Source organism: Muscardinus avellanarius, assembly GCF_963383645.1.
Source record: "Muscardinus avellanarius genome assembly, chromosome: 7".
Lineage (NCBI taxonomy): Eukaryota > Metazoa > Chordata > Mammalia > Rodentia > Gliridae > Muscardinus > Muscardinus avellanarius.
Genome location: NC_137793.1, coordinates 66,330,187 through 66,350,870, shown reverse-complemented (window position 1 = coordinate 66,350,870; position 20,684 = coordinate 66,330,187). Strand labels below are relative to the sequence as shown.

Sequence of the window (20,684 nt, the reverse complement as noted above, 5' to 3'; positions counted from 1 at the left end):
ATACCTCAAACAATTCTCAAAATGTATTTCGTATGCAACTAAGGTAGGCATAAATGTTTGTCCTTCCAAAACCAAACCTCAAATCTTTAAAATAGCTTTTATGTAAAATATATACACAGAAAAAAAGGACTAAATGAATATGTACAAATTAAAGGGTAATAATGCAGTGGACTCCACAGTGTCCACTGTGGGCTAAGAAACAGAACAAAGACTCTGGGCACACTTTTTTTTTTTTTTCATGGTATTGGGGGTGGAACTCTGAGGCTTTCTACCTCCAGGATATACTCCCAGACCTATTTTTATTTATTTATTTATTTATTTATTTATTTATTTATTTATTTATGGTGGTACTGGGGGTGGAACCCAGAGGCTTTCTACCTCCGGGCTATACTCCCAGAGCTTTTTTATATTTTATTTGGAAACAGGGTCTCACTAAATTGCTGAGAGCCTCACCAAGTAGCTGAGGCTGGCTTCAAACCTGCAGGATCCTCCTGTCTCAGCCTCCCAAGCGCGGGGATTACAAGCGTGAGCCACCACACCCAGCCCCAGACCTATTTTATATTTTAATTGGAAACAGGGTCTTACTAAGTTGCTCAGAGCCTCACTAAGTAGCTAAGGCTGGCTTCAAACCTATGCGATCCTCCTGTCTCAGCCTCCCAAGCGCTGGGATTACAAGCGTGCGCCACCACGCCCGGCTTGGGCACACGTTTATCACATGCCTCTTCCCCCAGAGGTGACCATTATCCTGACCTTGGTGTTAATCACACCCTTGCATTTCTCTTTAATTATTTTCCTATGTGTGAATCTCTAAAAACCATACTGCAGAGTTTTGAAAAGCTGAGCAGAAAGCAGAGACCTAGCTTGGTAAGGGGAAGACATGTAGGCGCCCTGTGTGCAAGCTCCCAGCCAATAAACTGAGCAGAGGTGGGGACTTTCACTCCCCTGAGCCCCTCCGGGGAGGGCAGCAGGGGGTGGTGGGAGCTAGGTGCTGCTCATGGAGGGGAAATGCCTAGCAATTTTGGCCTCCAGACCCCCCTGCTACCTCCGGGAGAAGCTGACATGCCTGAAGGGCCATCCGTGTCCTCAGGTGCTCTATGCAGGGTGGGTGGTAGGAGCGCACACTGAGACAGTGTGTCCTGACATGCAAGAGCAGCGGGTCGCTCCTGATCATAGCCCCGAACAAGTCTGTCTCCTGGGACCAGCCTGTCCAGAAAGGCGGCCTTTTGGGGGAGCTACATGCCTGGGAGGGCCGTCAGTGCCCCAGGTGTTCTGAGGGGCAGGATGCGTGGTGAGCAGGCGCACCACTACACTGTGGGCAGCAGGTTGCTCTGTGTCCACAACTTGAGCCATGTCTGTCTCCTGAGTCAGCTCCTCGCTGGAGCTCCCCTCACTCCTCTCGGGAGATGCCTCCCTTTTCCCTTAGTTGACTTTCTCGTTCTAGTGGGGCATATCCTCCCATAGTTTCTTAAAAACTGGTGCAGTGAGAGCACCTAGCCTGCCTAGAGGCCACCAGCTGGGGGCTCCAGCTGCCTAAGACAGAAACCATCAAAGTGGATGAAGTCCCAGAAAATCAGGAGTGTCAAGAATTGAGCCTGGGGAAGGGGCATGGTGAGACTTGTGATGCTCTGACAGGAAGATCAGAGATTTGAGATCAGCCTCAGCATCTCAGTGAGACTCTCAGCACCTTAGTGAGACTGTTTCAAAACAAAAAATTAAAAAAGGGCTGGAGGTGCAGCTTGGAGGTAGAATGCCTCTGAGTTCAATCCCCAGTAACACACACACACACACACACACACACACACACACACACACACACACGACTGAGCTTGGAGGAACTTAGGTCAGCACTGGCCTCCCTTGGGATGCCCCCAGGAGACACTCTGGGTGCCTCAGTGCAGGCAGAGATAAAGGGTCCTGCCTAGGGCTGGTAGCAAGAGTTTCTAAGCTTAGAATCTGGACGGCAGCCTGGCCTCAGAGCTCTCAGCATACCGTAAGTTGTTTCTGAGTGCTGAGGAAGCTGGGCACAAGCAGCAGGGACTCCACTGCAGCTCCCCACCCACAGGCCTCTCCGTCCACAGACTGACAACACACTGTCTCTGAGATTTGAGGCAGGCATCGGGTGACATGCGGGCCTCTGGCTTCATCGTGGGCACTGTTCACTTGCCCATGTGGAAGGCAGCAAAGCAAACCCGTCTGAAATGGAGACCAAGTCACCATCACCACCTCACTCTCCCTGCCGGAGCTCCTGGGCAGATCATGATCTGACTGGGGGTGAGGGGTCCTCAGCTGGACGGGTGGGGCCTCAGAGCCCTGCCTGTGCTGGGACATCAGCATCTCCTCAGGAGACAAATAGTTGAGGCCCCACCAGGAGACTGATGATGTGAGTCTGTGGGGAAGACCAAGGAGTGTAGTGCTAAACCCCTCAGCTCATTCTGTCCTCTAGTTGAGAAACACTGGCAAGATGGCTGAAGGCCTTTTGTGGCACTACATCCAATCATTTGGGTAAGATAACTAAAAGGTGGGTAATGTTTTGCAAAATAAAATCCAAATAAAAACACTGCTAAGCCGGGCATCATGGCGCACACTTGTAATCCCAGCATTTGGGAGGCTGAGACAGGAAGATCATGGTTCGCAAATAGCCTCAGCTACTACTTGGTGAGAAGCCCTTTGTGACTCAATGAGACCCTGTTTCAAAATGTGTTTCAAAGTAAAGAATAAGTCGCTGGGCGTGGTGGCGCACACTTGTAATCCCCGCGCTTGGGAGGCTGAGACAGGAGGATCACACAGGTTCGAAGCCAGCCTCAGCTACTTAGTGAGGCTCTCAGCAACTTAGTGATACCCTGTTTCCAAATAAAGTATAAAATAGGTCTGGGAGTATAGCCCAGAGGTAGAAGGCCTCTGGGTTCCACCCCTAGTACCACCAAAAAAAAAAAAAAAAAGTAAAGAATAAAAAATAGGGCTGAGGATATAGCTCGAAGGTAGAATGCCTCTAGGTTTTATCCCTAGTACTGAAAACAAACACCCTGCTGAATGACCCCAGACCCAAGCACTCATTCTTAGGGGATTGAAATCAGAAGTATTTTATGTCTAAGGTATACCACAGCCCTATTTTATTTTATTATTTATTTATTTATTTGCAGTACTGGGAATGGAACCCAGGGGCATTCTATCTCCAAGCTCTACCCCAAGCGCTATTTTTTAAATTTATTTATTTATTTATTATTTTTGCGGGCCTAGGAATGGTACACAGGGACATTTGACCTCTGACCTACAGACCCTGCCCTATTTTTTTTAATTCTTTATTTTCTGCAGGTCTGGGGATGAAACCCAGGAACATTTGACCTCCCAGTTATACCCCCTGCCCTATTTTATTATTTTGAAACAGGGTCTCATTAAGTTGCGGAGGGCCTACGTAGTGTAGGCTGTCTGCAAACCACCATCCTCTGGTCTCAGCCTCCTGAATGCTGGGATTACAAGCCTGCGCCACCATGCCCAGCTCCTATCTTATTTTTTACTTTGAAACAGGGTCCAGTAAATTGCTGATGCTGGCCCTGAACCTGTGATCCTCTTATTTCAGCCTCCCAAGTGCTGGGATTACAGATGTGGGCCACTGTGCCTGGCTACAAAGTAGGGCTTTTTTTTTTTTTTTTTTTTTTTAATTTGAAAAACTGACTGACTTCCACACTGTGGAGCAGCATTTCTACACATCCATGAACTCAGCAATCTTCCTTCCCAGCATCTCCTCAGTTCTTATAAACTCATTTAGTTTTCTGCAATATTAGTCTTGAAAGTGATTGAGCTAGCAAGACCTCATGCAGCCTGAAAAGAAGCCCCAACTTCCCCTTACCAGGCTCACAAAATTAGCCAAAGAGGGAGAACGGGTTTTGCTGTCTGTGTAAAAGAAGTCATTAGGACTTCAGTTGTAATAAATACCTATAATCTCTTCTTTCAAGCTTTGTTTTACAGAATGCTCACGTAGGTCAGGCTCTTGGAAACAGTTTCTTCTGAATGCCTTGACCATACTCAGGTCGACAGGCTTCTTGGCCCAGGAGTGTTGGTAACACGGCTCTGAGAAGCAATGACTAGCTACCTCCAGAGCCTAGCCAGCTTCCCTGCAGACAGCCTTGAGGCCCCCGTTTCATCAAACGGCCCCCCAATATTAACTGCCCCGTGCCACAGAATTAACTGATTCAGGAGTCCAATTAAAACATTACTTGGGAGGCTGAGACAGGAGGATTATAGGTTCAAGGCCAGCCCAGCTAATTAGTGAGGCCCTGTTTCCAAAAAAAAAAAAAAAAAAAAAAACAGGGCTGAGGTAAGCTCAGAGGTAGAATATCTCTGGGTTCTGGGTTCAATCCTCAATACCTCAAGAAAGAAAGAAAGAAGAGAAAGAAAGAAAGAAAGAAAGAAAGAAAGAAAGAAAGAAAGAAAGAAAGAAAGAAAGAAAGAAAGAAAGAGAAAGGAGAAAGAAAGAGAGAGAGAGAAAGGAAGAAAGAAAGAAAAGAAAGAAAAGGCAGGCAGGTAGGTTGGTTCTTTCCTCACTGTGTGTCAAATGCTCTAGATGAGCAGGGGCCCAAACCCTGAAAATTTCTTTCTTTCTTTTTTTTTTTTTTTTTTTTTTTTGCGGGTCTGGGGGTGGAACCCAGGGGCATTTGACCTCTTAGCTACACCCCCTGCCCTATTTTTTTATTCTTTATTTTGAAACCGGGTCTCACTGAGTTGCAGAGGGCCTCACTAAGTAGCTGAAGCTGTCCCCGAACCGTGATCCTCCAGGTCTCAGCCTCCCGAACGCTGGGATTACAAGCGTGCGCCACCACGCCCGGCTCCTGAAAATTTCCATCTAGTGCTTAAAAAGCTGACACAGCTTGAGTCCCAAAGGTCGGCATAAAATGCAATTGGAGCTATAGGCAGCAAGGGTTCCCAGGAGATGGTATTTCAGTGAAAGCCAGCCTGGTGCATGGCAGGGAGGAGGCATTCTGGGAAAAGAAAACACTGTTAAAAGGAATGGCAGTCAAGGAGAGGACAGCATTCAAAGACGGGCGATGACAGATGACAAAGTCTGTGTGCAATCAACTTCAGGCCACTGAGGGAAGCTCAGCAGAAAGTGACAAAATCAGTTTGTGTTTAGGAAAGGCAGCCCTGGTCTCAACATAGAGATGAACTGGGAAGCCACAGTGATGGTCACGAAAGGCAATGACAGCCAATACTAGGGCAGTTCTCTAAGAAAAAAGGGGACAGCCAGGCATGGTGACGCACGCTTGTCATCCTAGCATTCGGGAGGCTGAGACAGGAGGATCGCAGTTCGTGGATGATAGCATCTGCTACTTAGTGAGACCCTGTTTCAAAAATAAAGAATAAAAAATAGGGCAGGGGGCGTAGCTAGGAGGTCAAATGCCCCTGGGTTCCATTCCCAGACCTGCAAAAAAAAAAAGGACAGATTTCAGAAACATTTCTTTTGCCATACTGGGGGTTGAACCCAGGGGCATTCTACCTTTGAATGACACCCCCTCCCCATCTCTATTTTTTTATTCTTTATTTTGAAACAGGGTCACACTAAGTTGCAGAGGGCCTCATTAAGTAGCTGAGGTTGGCTTTGAACCTGTGATCCTCCTGTCTCAGCCTCCCAAGTACTGGGATTACAAGTGTGCGCCACCACAACTGGCTTCAGAAACATTTCTAAATATTAAGTGGCTGATGACCAACCAGAAACACAGAAGAACTGTCCAGAGAGGTGTGGGGGAGCTCTTGAATTCCAGAGGTTTTTCCATTCTATGATATTTGATCTTGGAAGGTTGAATGAATATGACTTAAAAAAGACTTTTTAGTAACACTTCTAGGTCAGATATAAGAGTATTCTAAGATGCACACAGCCCTAGTTTCAATCCTCAGGACCAAAAAAAACCCATAAAAAATAAAAAAGAGAACAAGTCAAGCCAGAGAAACTATTCTACTGCACTGCAAGGAGACCAAAGAGACTCAATCAAATCATTAGAATGGCTAATTTTAAACTAAGTTCCAGGAGGACATGGTAGCGCAGGCTTGTAATCCCAGCATTTGAGAGGCTGAGACAGGAGGATCTGGGTTCACGGTCAACCTCAGCTACTTAGTGAGGCCCTCAGCAACTTGGTGAGACCCTGTTTTAAAATAAAGAATAAAAAAATGAGCTGAAGGTGTAGCTCAGAGGTAGAATGCCCCTGGTTTCCATCCCCAGTACCACAAAACAAACAAACAAACAAATAAACAAACACTAGTTTACTTTTTGCAGTACTGGGGTTGGAACCCAGGGGCATTCTACCTCTGAGTTACTCACTCAGCCCATTGTTTTATTCTTTATTTTGAAACAGGGTCTCACTGGGTTGCAAAGGGCCTAAGTAGTAACTGAGGCTATCTTCGAACTGTGATCCTCCTGTCTCAGCCTCCCAAATGCTGGGATTACAAGCGTGTGCCACCACACCTGGCTCCCACTAGGTTCTTTTGCTATACTGGAATTCATTAGGACAGCTTTAGAAATGTGAATGGGGCCTGAGGATTATAGAGTAGCAAGGTATCAATGTTTATTTTCTGTTTTTAATAATTGGTTCTATAGGAACATATTTGCAGATAAGAGTATCAGGTTGTTCACCTGATTTCAGTGGATTCAGGAAAAAAAAGTTCATTGTAATTTTTATATATAGTAAATATGGCTCGAAATAAAAATTTTATTTGAACAATTTTTTATTTTAGCAGTTCTCAAATATTTCTTTTTCTTAGAGGGGAAGTAGGGTCTTCCAACAACAGTCTGGCCAAATGGGAAGAAATCTTCAGCTGCAGCTTGGCCTCATTAATTTGAAAATAAAATATTTACACAGAACTGTATCTGTCGATTTTTCTGTAGACACCTTAAAGCTTCTCCTTTGGGATGATCCTCTAGACTCCTCCATGTCGGCTCCTGGAGATGTCACTGGCTGAGGGACTTACGTAGAACTTCATACATCATTTGATCCTGCAAGGAGGGGAGAAAACAGAATATACAGCTCAACACTGTGGATGATATGCTGTGTGGTACGCCCTGCACCCACAATTTCATAGGTTGAAGTGCACCCAGGAATTCAGAATGTGGCTATCTTTGGAGAGGGAGTGTTTTAAGGGGGTGATTAAGTTAGAATGAAGTGCCAGGCATGGTGGCGCACGCTTGTAATCCCAGCTTTGGGGAGGCCGAGACAGGAGGACTGCGCTTTGCAGCCAGCCTCAGCTACTTAGTGAGGCCCTTTGCAACTCAGTGAGACTCTTGTTTCAAAATAAAGAATAAAACTCAGAGCTGGGCCGGGTATAGTGGCGCACGCTTGTAATCTCAGCATTTGAGAGGCTGAGACTGGTGGACCGTTGGTTCTCAAACAGCCTCAGCTACTTAGTGAGGCCCTTTGCAACTCAGTGAGACTGTCTCAAAATAAACAATGAAAATACAGCTGGGTGTGTAGTTCTGAGGTAGAATCCCCCTAGGTTTCATCCCCAGTAGCTTAAAAAAAAAAGAAAAAAAAAAGAAAAAAAATCAGGGCTGGGAGTGTAGCTCAGAGGTAGAATGCACCTGGGGGGGGGGGGGAGGCTGGTATTTGAGAGGCTGAAACAGATTAGAGACCAGCCTCAGCAATTTAAAGAGATTCTAGTTTTATTTATATATTTATTTTTTGGGTACTGAGGATTAAAACCCAGATATATTTTACATTTAAACACAACTTGGGCATGGTGGCATCATGGTTCCCAGTCAGCCTCAGCTACTTAGTGAGGCCTTCCTAGTCAGCCTCAGCTGCAATTTACTGAGACTTTGTTTCAAAATAAAGAATAGGCAGCCAGGAGTTTGTAATCCCAGCATTAGGGAGTTTGTAATCCCAGCAAGACCAGCCTCAGCTACTTAGTGAAGCCCTCTGCAACTTAGTGAGACCCTGTTTCAAAATAAAGAATAAAAATAGGGCAGAGGGTATGGCTGGGAGGTAGAATGCCCCTGGGTTCCACCCCTAGTACAACAAAAAGTAAAAAATAAAAAGAATAAAAAATAGGGCTGAGGTTATAGCTTGGAGGTAGAATGTTCCTGGGTTCCATTCCCAGGGCCAAAAAATAAATAAAAATATAAAAAAATATTTAGGTCTGGGAGTGTAGGTCAGAGGTAGAATGCCCTGGTTTCCATCTCCAGTATCATTAAAAAACAAAACAAAACAAAACAAACAAACAAACAAACAAACAAAAACCTGAGTTCAAGACATCATAACGCTGGGCGTGGTGGTGCACACTTGTAATCCCCGCGCTTGGGAGGCTGAGACAGGAGGATCGCACGGGTTTGAAGCCAACTTAGTGGGGCTCTCAGCAACTTAGTGAGACCCTGTTTCCAAATAAAATATAAAATAGGTCTGGGAGTATAGCCCAGAGGTAGAAAAGCCCCTTGGTTCAACCCCCAGTACTTCCAAAAAAAATAAAATAATAATAATAATAATAATAAAAAAGACATAAAAAATCTGTAATACAACTGTGGCATAAAGATATAAAGATTAATGAACAGAATAAAGAATGCTGAAATAGCTGGGCATGCTGGTGTATGCTTGTAATCCCAGTACTTGGGAGGCTAAAACAGGAGGATCACAGGTTTGCAGCCAGCCTCAACTACTTGTCGAGACCACCTGCAACTCAGTGAGACCCTGTTTCAAAATAAAGAATAAAAAATAGGGCTGGGGGGGGGTAGCTGAGAGGTAGAATCCCCCTGGGAGGTAGAACACATTAAAAAAAAACACTGAAATAAATACCCACATCAGTTGGTCCTTCCATCCTCCCTTCTTCTCTCCCCCCCCCCTTTTTTTTGTAGTGGCACTGGAGATTGAACCCAGGGACATTCTACCTCTAAGCTATGCCCCAAACCTGTTTTATTTTTTATTTATTATTATTATTTTTTTGTGTGTGTGTGTGGTCCTAGGGATGGAACCCAAGGGTATTCTACCTCTGAACTACACCCCCTGCCCTATTTTTTATTCTTTTTTTTTTTACTTTTATTTATAAGTGGAACATATTGAAAATGGTATACATTTAGACTGTTTGGTGCCCCCTCCCCCCTATTCCCCTTCCCTTTTCCAACAATGAGTGTCCAGGTTAACCATGCTATATTCATACTATTACACATATTCGGATGTAGCTCCTCCATTAATCTACCTCAGTCTTCTTTCTCTCCTATCCTTCCTTTCTAGCTTTGCTGAGGTTTCCCCTCCATTATCTGTAGTCCCTCTGGAATCCCCAATGCTCCCTAGTTTGGGCATATTAGAGAAAACATATGTCCCTTCTCTTTCAGGGTCTCACCAAGTTGGAAAGGGCCTAAGTAGGTGAGGCTGGCCGTGAACTGCGATCCTCCTGTCTCAGCATCCCAAATGCTAGGATTACAAGCGTGTGCCACCACTTCCGGCCTGTTTTTGTTGTTTTTTTTAATTTTGAAACAGGATCTCACTAAATTACAGATGGTCTTTGCCGAGACCACCTACTTCCTCTCGGCATCTGCGTGTGTGACAACCCCCCACGTAGCTAATAGGCAATTAGCCCTGAGAAACAGTGTCATCTCCGGCCAAAATACTCCTCCACTTTTAGATATTCTTTCATAACTATTATTCTTTTGGTAATGATTCTTTTAACTCTCCACATGAATTGCTCCGGTGGTATAAGATCAGGACTGTGAGAGAAACTGAGTCCGTGGAAAATAAACTTTCTAGTAATTTGTCTAAGCCTCTAAACACCCTCGGCTTTGCTCAAAGATGTAAATCTAGTCAAAATTCAGATACTGTGGAGGCAGTCCTGCTACCGCAATTACAAATGCAGAACTCCTCACTATCTCTGACCTTCATTCTTACCATTACAATAGAGCCAAGGGCTAGAAAGAATCTTGACCTTTGCACCTAGTGATAGCGCTGCCTGGAGACAGGGTGACACCACCTGGTTAAAATAGCTATGTCAGAACAAAGGACAGATAAAATAGATGTGTAAATGTGAAAGAAAGAAAATATGGTGAGAATAAGAAAGCATTTTTGTATGAAGAGGAGCTTATCCTAAGACTGTCCCAAATGGGAAAGAAAGGAATTAAAAGATTAAAAGCAGGTTACAGAAGGATTGTGGTGTGGAAATGGATTATTAAAAGAGGAATAGGCTTCTAATAAGCCTATCGTTTGAGGAAAAGTGCTCAGCTGCTAGAGAAGTACATCTGACAACTAAATCTAAAAACTTCATGTTATTTCTTGGTGTTTACCTGCTAAACTGTGTTATGAGCTTGCTTAAGCTTTCAGACAGCAGATGGTATTGCAGACAAAATCCAGCAGACATTCATTGAAATCCTCTAAATCATCATAAATGTACACGGATTTCCCTACGCCAACTACATGTATGAAAGCTGGAATCTCGGACTTCGTCCCCCATTCAGCTCAAAGGAGGTTGCTAGATAGAAAAGGACATTGGACTAAGCCCTAGGAATAAAAGTTTCGAAAGGGTTAAAGAAAACTCTTAAAAACTGGATTCTTCAAGTGATTTTGGGTGTGACTTTTGTTCTTCTGGAATTTGCCCACTAAAAGCCTCTGCAGCTGCAAGGCCAAAGGGGCTGACTCAAGCACAAGACCCACCTGTAGGGTCATGGGACTGATTTCAATCACAAGGACCTGTGATGTCACAGGCCTTACTTTTGTCTTGTTCAGGGTTGGTAATTTGCATGTGTATCTCTCTATTGTATTTTGGGTGTTTGCACTTTTCTACTAGGGAATCACGGGGAAATGGGAAATATAAAAAATCTTGTGTCTAGAATAAAGTGTTCGATTGCACAAGAAGCATTGATCCATGTCAGATTCTTTCCAGAAGCGCCGTAAATAGGATCTTAAAGAAATTTATTTCCTAGAGGGGAAAGAATCGCTGCAGATAAGTGGCTGCAGAACGGCACCCTATCCACGCCCATCTTTTTCTGAGATCGATTCGATCGTGAGTGGACTCGTGTCCCATTTGGACTGAACAAGTCTGCGGCAGGTCTTGGCTAAGTTGCTAAGGCTGGCCACGAACATGTGATCCTCCTATCTCAGCCTCCCAAGTACTGGGATTATAGGTGCGCGCCACCATAACTGGCTGATCAATTGGTTTTCAATAGAGAATATGGTAGTTTACTGAGCATGGAAAAGTCTATTCAACAGAGCCAGAATAGGTAGTCACATGAAAAAAGAAACTAAAACTCAAAGCCAGGTGTGGTGGCACATGCCTATAATCATAGTACTTGGGAAGCTAACACAGGAGGATCACAGGTTTGCAGCCAGCCTCAGGATTTAGCAAGGTCCTCAGCAACTCAGTAAGACCCTGTTCCCCCCCAAAAATACAATAGGACTGGGGCTGTACCTCAGAGATTCATTCTCCAATCTCACACACACACACACACACACACACACACACACACACACACACTAATTAAAACCTCATCATCACATCAAGATGAAAATTACAGGCCCTTCCACCTTTCCTTGGATTTCTCATCCGTGGGTTTAACCAACTACAGATCAAAAATATTTTGGAAAAAACACCCTCCAACTTTACTGAACATGTATAGACATTTTTTCCTTTATCATTATTCCCTAACAGAGTATAACAATTATTTCTATAGATTGATATACTGCAGAAGAGATGCAGATCAGCCAAGGAAGATCTATTTAATCTTCCTGTCCTAAGAAAAAGGTTCTTGACAGGAGCACAGCCCTTCCTAGACCCAGAAGATGGGACATAGGTGTCTGTCTTAATTTGGGCTACCATAACAAATACCAGACTGGGTGGTCTAAAAACAGACCATTCTCACAGTGCTGGAGAATATAAGTCCAGGATCAAGGTGCAGATAAGTGTCTCTGCCCCGTCACCCAGAAATCCGGTATATTATGGAGAAAGGGATGTGCAGCCAGCCAGCTCTGTGGTTGGGACACAGCACTGGCACAGCTCCTACTGACATGTGCCACGCCTGGAATGCTGGGCCACTCCACCCTCAAACTAACTTCTGGCTGAACTGGGGGCATCCTGGCTCCAGCAGAGGAGAGACTTCAATCCTGGTTTCCACACTTAAACTTTAGGTTCAAGAGCAAAATGCCAAAAAAAAAAATGCAACCTAGGGACTTCCGGGAAGATGGCGACCGAGAAAAGCGGGGCTTAAGAGCCCCGCTAACAACCAATCTCTATTACCACAAAATCAGCGCCTTTCATAGCCAGAAAACACCATCACCAGAGAAACAAAAAAATCACCAGCCCCAGAGAGGAGGGGGTCTCAGAACGGAGCTTAGAGCCACAGAGAAGATACGCCGGCCTCATGCCCGAGGACGAGGCAGCAGCGCCTTACTGCCGGCGGCAGCGGCGAGTTCACCGGACGGCTACGGCTAAAGACCAACGCACTCAACAGCCCACCAGGCTCCAGAGAGGAGCGGCGGACAGCGAGCCGAGGTGAGCCGCTGTGGAACAGCCCAGCGGGATGCGGCAGAGTTTTCGGCGCAGGGAGCATCTAAAGTGACTGGGCTCTGCCGGGCGTGGTGGCGCACGCTTGTAATCCCCGCGCTTGGGAGGCAGAGACAGGAGGATCGCGCAGGTTCGAAGCCAGCCGCGTGCGCTGGCTTAGGAGACCCTGTTTCCAAAAATGAAAATGTAAAAATAGGTCTGGGAGTGTAGCCCGGAGGTAGAAGGGCTTCCAGGAACCCCAGTACCACCAAAAATAAATAAATAAATAAAAATAAAGTGACTGGGCTCAGCACACGCTGCAGGGACTCAGAGCAGAGCTCAAAACCAGAGAAGAAATACACCAGCCTCACGGCCGAGGGCGTGTCAGCGGTGCCATATTGCCACCGGCGGCAGAAGCAGCGAATTCACCAAGTCCACTACAGCTACATCTGTGTATTTAACAACAGTGAGTCAAATTGCGGGCCCCAGAGGAGAAATCCCAATACTGACTCCCAGGGACTTGACCCAGTGGAGGAGTGGCGGTGGCAGAGATATGACACCATAGGAGAACGCCCAACCTGGCACCCCCCATGGTCTAAAGCAGCCTCTATTGACTCCCTGGGTCTGAGACTTTGTGATACAACCCAGTAAAGGAGTAGTGGGGTTTGAGATATCACAGACTCGAGATCCAGAGCACCTTAAGTGAAGTCATAGTGACCCAAGGGAAGAACCCAGAGAAGGCACAAACTTCCGAAATCATGGGAAAGAGAAATAACAATGGAGCAATGAATGCCCACAACCCCACATCATCAGAATCCGATAAAACAGAAATTCAGAGATTTCTAGAAGATCAAATCAGGAAAATAACTGTAGAAATAATAGAGGTGTTTCAAAAAGCATTCAGAGAGAGGCAAAAAGAGATAAAGGATGCAATTAATGAAGTAAAGGCCTCAATTCAAAGCATGAACAACCGATTAGACCACATGGAGAATAGAATCTTGCTCTTAGAAGATGAGCAATCCAAAAATGAACGCATAGTTTCTAATCTAGAAAAAAATATCCGACAGCAGGAATCTGACATTGAAGAAATATGGGCCCATTTTAAGAGAGCTAACCTAAGAATAATTGGAATAGAAGAGGGAAAAGAAGGTGAAACCAAATGGATCAATAATCTCTTCAAGGAAGTAATAGCAGAAAATTTTCCAAACATAGAGCAAGAGGTCCATACACAGGTCCAGGAAACTTATAGAACTCCCTTTAGACAGGATAGGAGAAGAGGATCCCCACGCCACATAATTGTCAAAATGACCAATGTGGAAGCCAGGCAGAGAATCTTAAAGGCAACAAAAACAAAGGGCCAAGTGACATTCAGAGGCAAACCAATTAGAATCACTCCAGACTTCCCAAACCAAGTCATGAGAGCCAGGAGGGCCTGGAGTAACATATTCCAAACTCTGAAAAAAACAACTTCCAGCCAAAAATTTCCTACCCATCAAAATTTTCTATCAAATTAGATGGGGAAATAAGAAGCTTCCATGACAAACAGAAACTGATGGAATTTATGTCTTCAAAACCAGCACTAGAGAAAATACTCAAAGAGATTAACTACAAAGAAGAAATAGGTAACACACACCAGAACCAGAGAAACAAGATTTCCCATCCAACAGACAACTAAGATTAGTTATCTGTGGAGATTCATTATTTATGTTAGTCTTATACCTATCTCTAAATTGTATTGTTTGCCTTTATTGTTGTTAATTTTTTAGGATTTCTAGTTGGAATATTAATATAGCTTCAGATATAGCATTTGGAAATATTTTATCCCATTCTATCAGTAACTTTTAACTCTGTTTACATTGTCTTTGGATATACAATATTTTATTTTTTAGGGAGTTTGTATACCCTTCTGTTGCCTGTGCCATTGAAATCATATCCAAGAAATCACTGCCAATTTCAATGTTGTGAGGTTTTATGACCCATATTTTCTTCTAAAAGTTTATAGTCTTAAGATTTATATTTAGGTCTTTTATGTATTTTGAGTTAATATTTGTATATGGGAATAGGTAAGGGTCCAATTTTATTCTTTTTCATGTAATTATTATTTTTCAGCAATATTTAGTTAAAAGATTATTATTTCCTCCACCAAATGTTCGTGGAAACCTTGTCAAAAGTAACTTGACAATATATGGAAGAATGTATCTCTAGGCTTTTATTTAACTCTAATGGTTTATATATCTGCCTTTAGAACAGTACTACACTGTTTCAATTATTGTAGCTTTATATGGTTTGAAATCAGAAATTATATATCTTCTAGCTTTGTTCTTTTTCGAGATCGTTTTGGGTATCTAGAGTCCATATTCCATATTAGGATAGATTTTTTCTGAAAAATAAATATATAAATATGATAATTTCACCAAAAAAAAAGAAAAATAATATTCTCTGGTATGAAAGAAAGCTAAAAGAAATATTGAAATGTTATCTTTAAGTTATCAAAAGCTTGGTATCAGACAAATGAAACTGTTATGTGAGATTATCATTTTTAATTTTGGATAAATTGCTATAATACTAGATGTCAACCACTAAGCCAAGCATGGGAAGGAGGGATGGGGAGGGAATGGGGTGCGGATCAGGTGGGGGCTGACCCAGCGATATGTGCATGTATGTCTACAAAAGTTTTTTTGTATCCCACTATGATGTATGAATACAGTGTACCAATAAAAAAAAAAAAAATGCAACCTAATCCAGGCAACAGCCAAGATGCTGATGCTGCCAAGCAACTCCAAGCTCACTGGACCATGAGCACAACAGAGACCAGCCTGCACAATGCAGACTTGGCTGATGAAGCGCTCCTCCGGCAGGCTTCTTCCTTGCTTATGTGATCACCTGGTACTAAAAGTTGTCCTCTTTGTACAACATATTAATAACTTTAGACTAGTGAGAAACAGAAGAGATATAGTATTTATTTTTTAAATGATGGCCTTGGGGACTTAAAAGAGCTTTAGAAAAGGGGGACTTTATTTCTAGTACCATATCTACTCCAACAAGCTTAAATCTTCACATAAGAAGTGGCCTGTGAGTCAGGCAACTTCTTGGTGGTGCATACCAGTACTGAGAAAGCTGAGACAGAAGGACTACTGATTTGAAGCCAGCCTCAGCAACTCAGTGAGGCTCTTGGTAACCTAGGTAGAATGCCCCTGGGATCTATCTCCAGTGTACACACACACACACACGTACACACACACACACACACACACACACACACACACACACACAAAAAATCCTCTCGTTCTTCAAAAAGTGCTTGCTTTATTTATTTGTTTGTATTGGAAATTGAACCCAGGAGCATTCAACCTCTGAGCTACACCTCCAGCCCTATTTTTATTCTTTATTTTGAAACAGGGTCTCACTAAGTTGCAGAGGTCTCACTCATTAGCTAAGCTGGCCATGAAACTATGATCCTCCATCTCAGCCTCCCAAGTACTGAGATTACAAATGTGCGCCATCACACCTGGCTTCAAAGGTGCTTTAAAATAGAAAAAGACAGCCGGGTATGGTGGCGCATGCTTGTAATCCCCGCACTTGGGAGGCGGAGACAGGAGGATCGCGCAGGTTCAAATCCATCCTCACTGGCTTAAGAGACTCTGTTTCCAAATAAAATATAAAATAGGTCTGGGAGTATAGCCTGGAGGTAGAAGGGTTCCATCCCCAGTACCACCAAAAAAAAAAAAAGAAAGAAAAGAAAAAGATACATCAATAGATTTCTAGCCAGAAAAAAAATTAATAATTTGTACAACTCAATAATATGAAGAGGAACAATTTAAATTTCTTAAAAAGAGCAAAACAGTCATGTGTGGTGGCGCATGTCTGTAATCCCAGGATTTGGGAGGCTGAGACAAGAGGATCCCAGGTTCGAGGCTAGCTTTAGGTACTTAGTGAGGCCCTCTGCAACTTAGTGAGACTCTGTTTCAAAATAAAAAGTAAAAAATAGGGTTGGGGTTGTAGCTCAGAGGTAGAATGCCTCTAGGTTCAATCCCCAGTGCCACAATAAATAAATAAATAAATAAATAAATAAATAAATAAATAAATAAATAAATAAATAAACTGAGCCAGGCACGGTGGCGGCTGAGCCAGGTATGGTTGGAATAAGACCTAGTGTGGTGGTGCACGCCTGTAATTCCAGGATTTTGGAGGCTGAGATATAAAAGGAGAATCTCATGTTTGAGATGATCCTTGACAACTCAGTAAAACTTTCAGCAATAAAGTAAGACCCTGACTTAATATCAAAACTTATAAAAATTGTTGGGGGTGTATCTTAGAGGTAGAATGTGCTTGGGTTTAATCCTCAGTAACACACACACACACACACACACACACACACACACACACACACACAAAGTAGGTCAAATAATATTTGAATGACAATGAATAAGAATTCTTTTTTTGGTGTGTGGTACAGAAGATGAAACCCAGGAGAGCTTTCTACCCCCAGGCTACACTCCCAGACCCATGTTATATTTCATTTGGAAACAGGATCTCACTAAGTAGCTGAGCCTGGCTTCAAACCTGCACAATCCTCCTGTCAAGCCTCCCAAGTGCTGGGATTACAAGCGTGCGCCACCATGCCCAGCTAATGAATAAGAATTCTGAGATTGTGAAGAGACATGAATGGTTATTCTCTTTGAATAAACAGTGGTTGCAAACTCCACTGAGGAGAACTGTACAACAGTAAAAAAAATCCAATCTCTCAAAAACACTTCTACAAAGACCATTATTTGGCTGGTTTCCAGGTCAAAATGTAACATGCGATTTAAGCAGAAATAGTACTGAAGACAGTCTATAAAAGTTTCATAATTCATGAGTTCTTATCTACTTCTATCGCTTCTAATTTTTTTAGACACGGAAAATGTTTCTTACCTGTACTGATACAGATGGTTTCACTTTCTTGAAAGCTTCTTCAAAATGCATATGGCTTATCTTGAGCACACCTGTGAAGCAAATGCATGAATATGAACATCTCGATATAAGGACACTAACTGTGAGTTCTAAGGTAGTTTCTCTTGAAAGCTGTCTAAGCTTTCAAAGAGAAAATGGAGATGAGTGATCAGACAGACTCCACTTTTCTCCCAGGCAGTCTACGAAGGAGATACATTGTGCTCATCAGACTTTAAATACCACATATGCAAAAACAGTGTATATACTTTTTAATACATGAAGGGTCACGCATGCACACCTGCACACACACAAAATTTCCAAAAGAAATTGAATTTTTTTGAGGTATTATGAAATGAACCTAGAGACGCTCTACTATTGAGCTACCTCCTCATACTTTTCTCTTTTTTTTAGTGTGTGGTACTGGGGATCAACCCCAGAGGAATTCTACCTTTGGGCCACACCCACAGCTCTATTTTATTTTTTATTTTATTTATTTATTTTTTGGTGGTACTGGGGTTCCTGGAAGCCCTTCTACCTCCGAGATACACTCCCACAGGCTACACTCCCAGACCTATTTTTTACTTTTTTATGTGAAAACAGGGTCTCGTAAGCCAGCGTGGCTGGCTTCAAACCTGCGTGATCCTCCTGTCTCTGCCTCCCAAAGTGCAGGGATTACAAGCATGCACCACCACGCCCGGCTCTATTTTATTTTTTAATTTGAAACAGGGTCTTGCTAGATTACTGACAATCTTGCCACATTGTCCAGGCTGTCCTTGAACCTGTGATCCTCCCATCTCAGACTCCTAAAACTACTGGGATTACAAGTAGGTGCCACCACATGTGGCTTCTGTTTAATTAATTAATTAATTTATTTATTTTTTGGTGGTACTGGGGGTGGAACCCAGAGGCTTTCTACCTCTGGGCTATACTCCCAGACCTTTTTAATATTTTATTTGGAAACAGGGTCTAAGTTGCTGAGAGCCTCACTAAGTAGCTGAGGCTGGCTTTGAACCCGTGTGATCCTCCTGTCTCAGCCTCCCAAGCGCAGGGATTACAAGCATGCGCCACCATGCCCGGCTGTTTAATTTATTAAAACAAGGTCTCACTAGGTTGATGAGAGTCTCACTACTTGCTGAGGCTGTCACCGAACCTGTGATTTTCCTGCCTCAGCCTCCCATGTAATGGGATTACAGATGTGTACCACCACATCTGGCTCTTAAGTGGCATTTTTTTGTGTGTATGTGTGTAGTACTAGGGATTAAGTCAAGGGACATTCATTCTGTCTCTAAGCTACGTCCCCAGCACTATTGTATTTTATTTTGAAACAGGGTCTCATTAAGTTGTAGAAAACGTCACAAAGTAGCTGAGGCTAGCTGAAAACCAGTGAGGCCTCTCCCAACTCAGTGGGACTCTGGTTCAAAATTAAGAATAAAAAATATGGCTGGGGTGTAGCTTGGAGATAGAATGCTTTGGGTTCAATCCCAAACTTGGTAAAATAAAGTCAAATTTATTATCACAGAAACTAGATGCTAGAAAATGGTTATTTTCCAGGGCAACAATGATTTCAAGTACTCAGAGTGATAAATTAAAATCAAGATATTCTGTAGAGAACAGTACCTTTTCCATGTCCACTCTTCTGTCTTGTCATTTCCTGTCTCAGGGCACAGAGAGAAGCTTCTCGAACCAAAGCAGAGAGGTCTGCACCACTGTAATAAAGGAAATGTTCTTATTTCTTCTTAAATACTGTAAGAAGTATCTAAGAAGTACCTAGAAAGAAGCCAGATGACTCTTGTTGCCTATTAGCTAGGTTAAATAGTCAAGAGACTGACAGTAAGAGAGGAAAAACTGATTAGAAATAACAGGAAAGAGCTATTAATTTTTTTTTTTTTTTTTGGTGGTACTGGGGTTCCTGGAAGCCCTTCTACCTCCGGGCTACACTCCCAGACCTATTTTTTACATTTTCATTTTGGAAACAGGGTCTCCTAAACCAGCGCGCGCGGCTGGCTTCGAACCTGCGCGATCCTCCTGTCTCTGCCTCCCAAGCGCGGGGATTACAAGCGTGCGCCACCACGCCCGGCAAGAGCTATTAATTTTTACTTAAAATGTTTCTAACACTCAGAAGAAAAGAAACTATGGTCAAGAAAATGTAATGAAAAATAAATATTCTTGTACTAAGAGCTGAAAATTGTTAATATGAAACATCTAGTAGTATTTTCACTTAGAAGGTCTATGCTAGCTGGGCGTGGTTGTGCACACTTGTAATCCCAGCATTCGGGAGGCTGAGACAGGAGGACTGTAGTTCTCAGATAGCCTCAGCTACTTAGTGAGGCCCTTTGCAACTCAGTGAAACCGTTTCAAAAATAAAGACCCTGTTTCAAAATAAAGACTAAAAAGTAGGGCTGAGAGTGTAGCTCAGAGGTAGAATGCCCCTGGGTTCTAGCCCCAGTGCCACACACACACACACACAAAAAAAAAAAAAAATCACAAAGATTTTTTAGAAAGAGTTTGAAGTTTTAAGCCAGGTGTGTAATCCCCGCACTTGGGAGGTGGAGACAGGAGGATCGTGCAGGTTCGAAGCCAGCCGTGCTGGCTTAAGAGACCCTGTTTCCAAATAAAAAAAATAGAAAAGGTCTGGGAGTATAGCCCGGAGGTAGAAGGGCTTCCAGGAACCCCAGTACCACCAAAAAAGTAGAGCAGGGGGTGTAGCTCGGAGGTCGAATGCCCCTGGGTTCCATCCCCAGACTAGCAAAAAAACAAAAAATAAATAAATAAAATATAAAAAAGAATAAAAAATAAAAAATTAGGGCTGAGAGTGTAGCTTAGAGGCAGAATGCCTCTGGGTTCCATCCCCAACCCCCCAACACACACACACACAGTAGAATGCCCCTAATTTCAATCCCTAGTACCACCAAAAAAAAAAAAAAAAAAAAAAAGTGAAAAAACTGAAAACCACAACCACTACAAACATGAGGGCAGAAATATGAGGCTTCCTTGTGTTACTGTGAGCTCTGGGGTTGGGATACGGTGCTGGCAGAATACATTCTGAGGCTGGAAACGTGGCACTTGAACACTAACTCACTTCTAAATACACCTGTGTAACTTGGCAGCAGTCCGGACACACCTGCTCAAACATTCTGAAAGCACAAATGGCTAGTGAAGCCAGCAATGTGACTAGGGAAGCTTGAGTGCCAAGTGGCAACCCCAGTCCTGATTCTCTGGAATCTATGAGGGAAGACCCAAGGAGCAGCCAGGTCCTACACTAGAAGCTTTACAGGACACATTGTTTATCCTTCCCAACCATCCCGGAGAGG

The 20,684-nt window shown here is 43.3% G+C and overlaps 1 protein-coding gene across 1 annotated transcript in view; it reads right to left on the bottom strand.

The window, feature by feature from the left end:
• Positions 1-6,937: 6,937 nt before the first annotated feature.
• The window catches only part of NVL (nuclear VCP like), a gene marked incomplete at its 3' end in the record, with an annotated part of 72,819 nt that continues 59,072 nt past the window's right edge, over positions 6,938-20,684 (bottom strand). Inside the window, exons 17-19 of the mRNA XM_080698563.1 lie at positions 18,991-19,079; positions 17,356-17,426; positions 6,938-6,982 (exon numbers count right to left, since the gene is read on the bottom strand). Coding sequence (XP_080554689.1) covers positions 6,938-6,982; positions 17,356-17,426; positions 18,991-19,079 — 205 coding nt within the window. The remainder of the gene's footprint in view (positions 6,983-17,355; positions 17,427-18,990; positions 19,080-20,684) is intronic.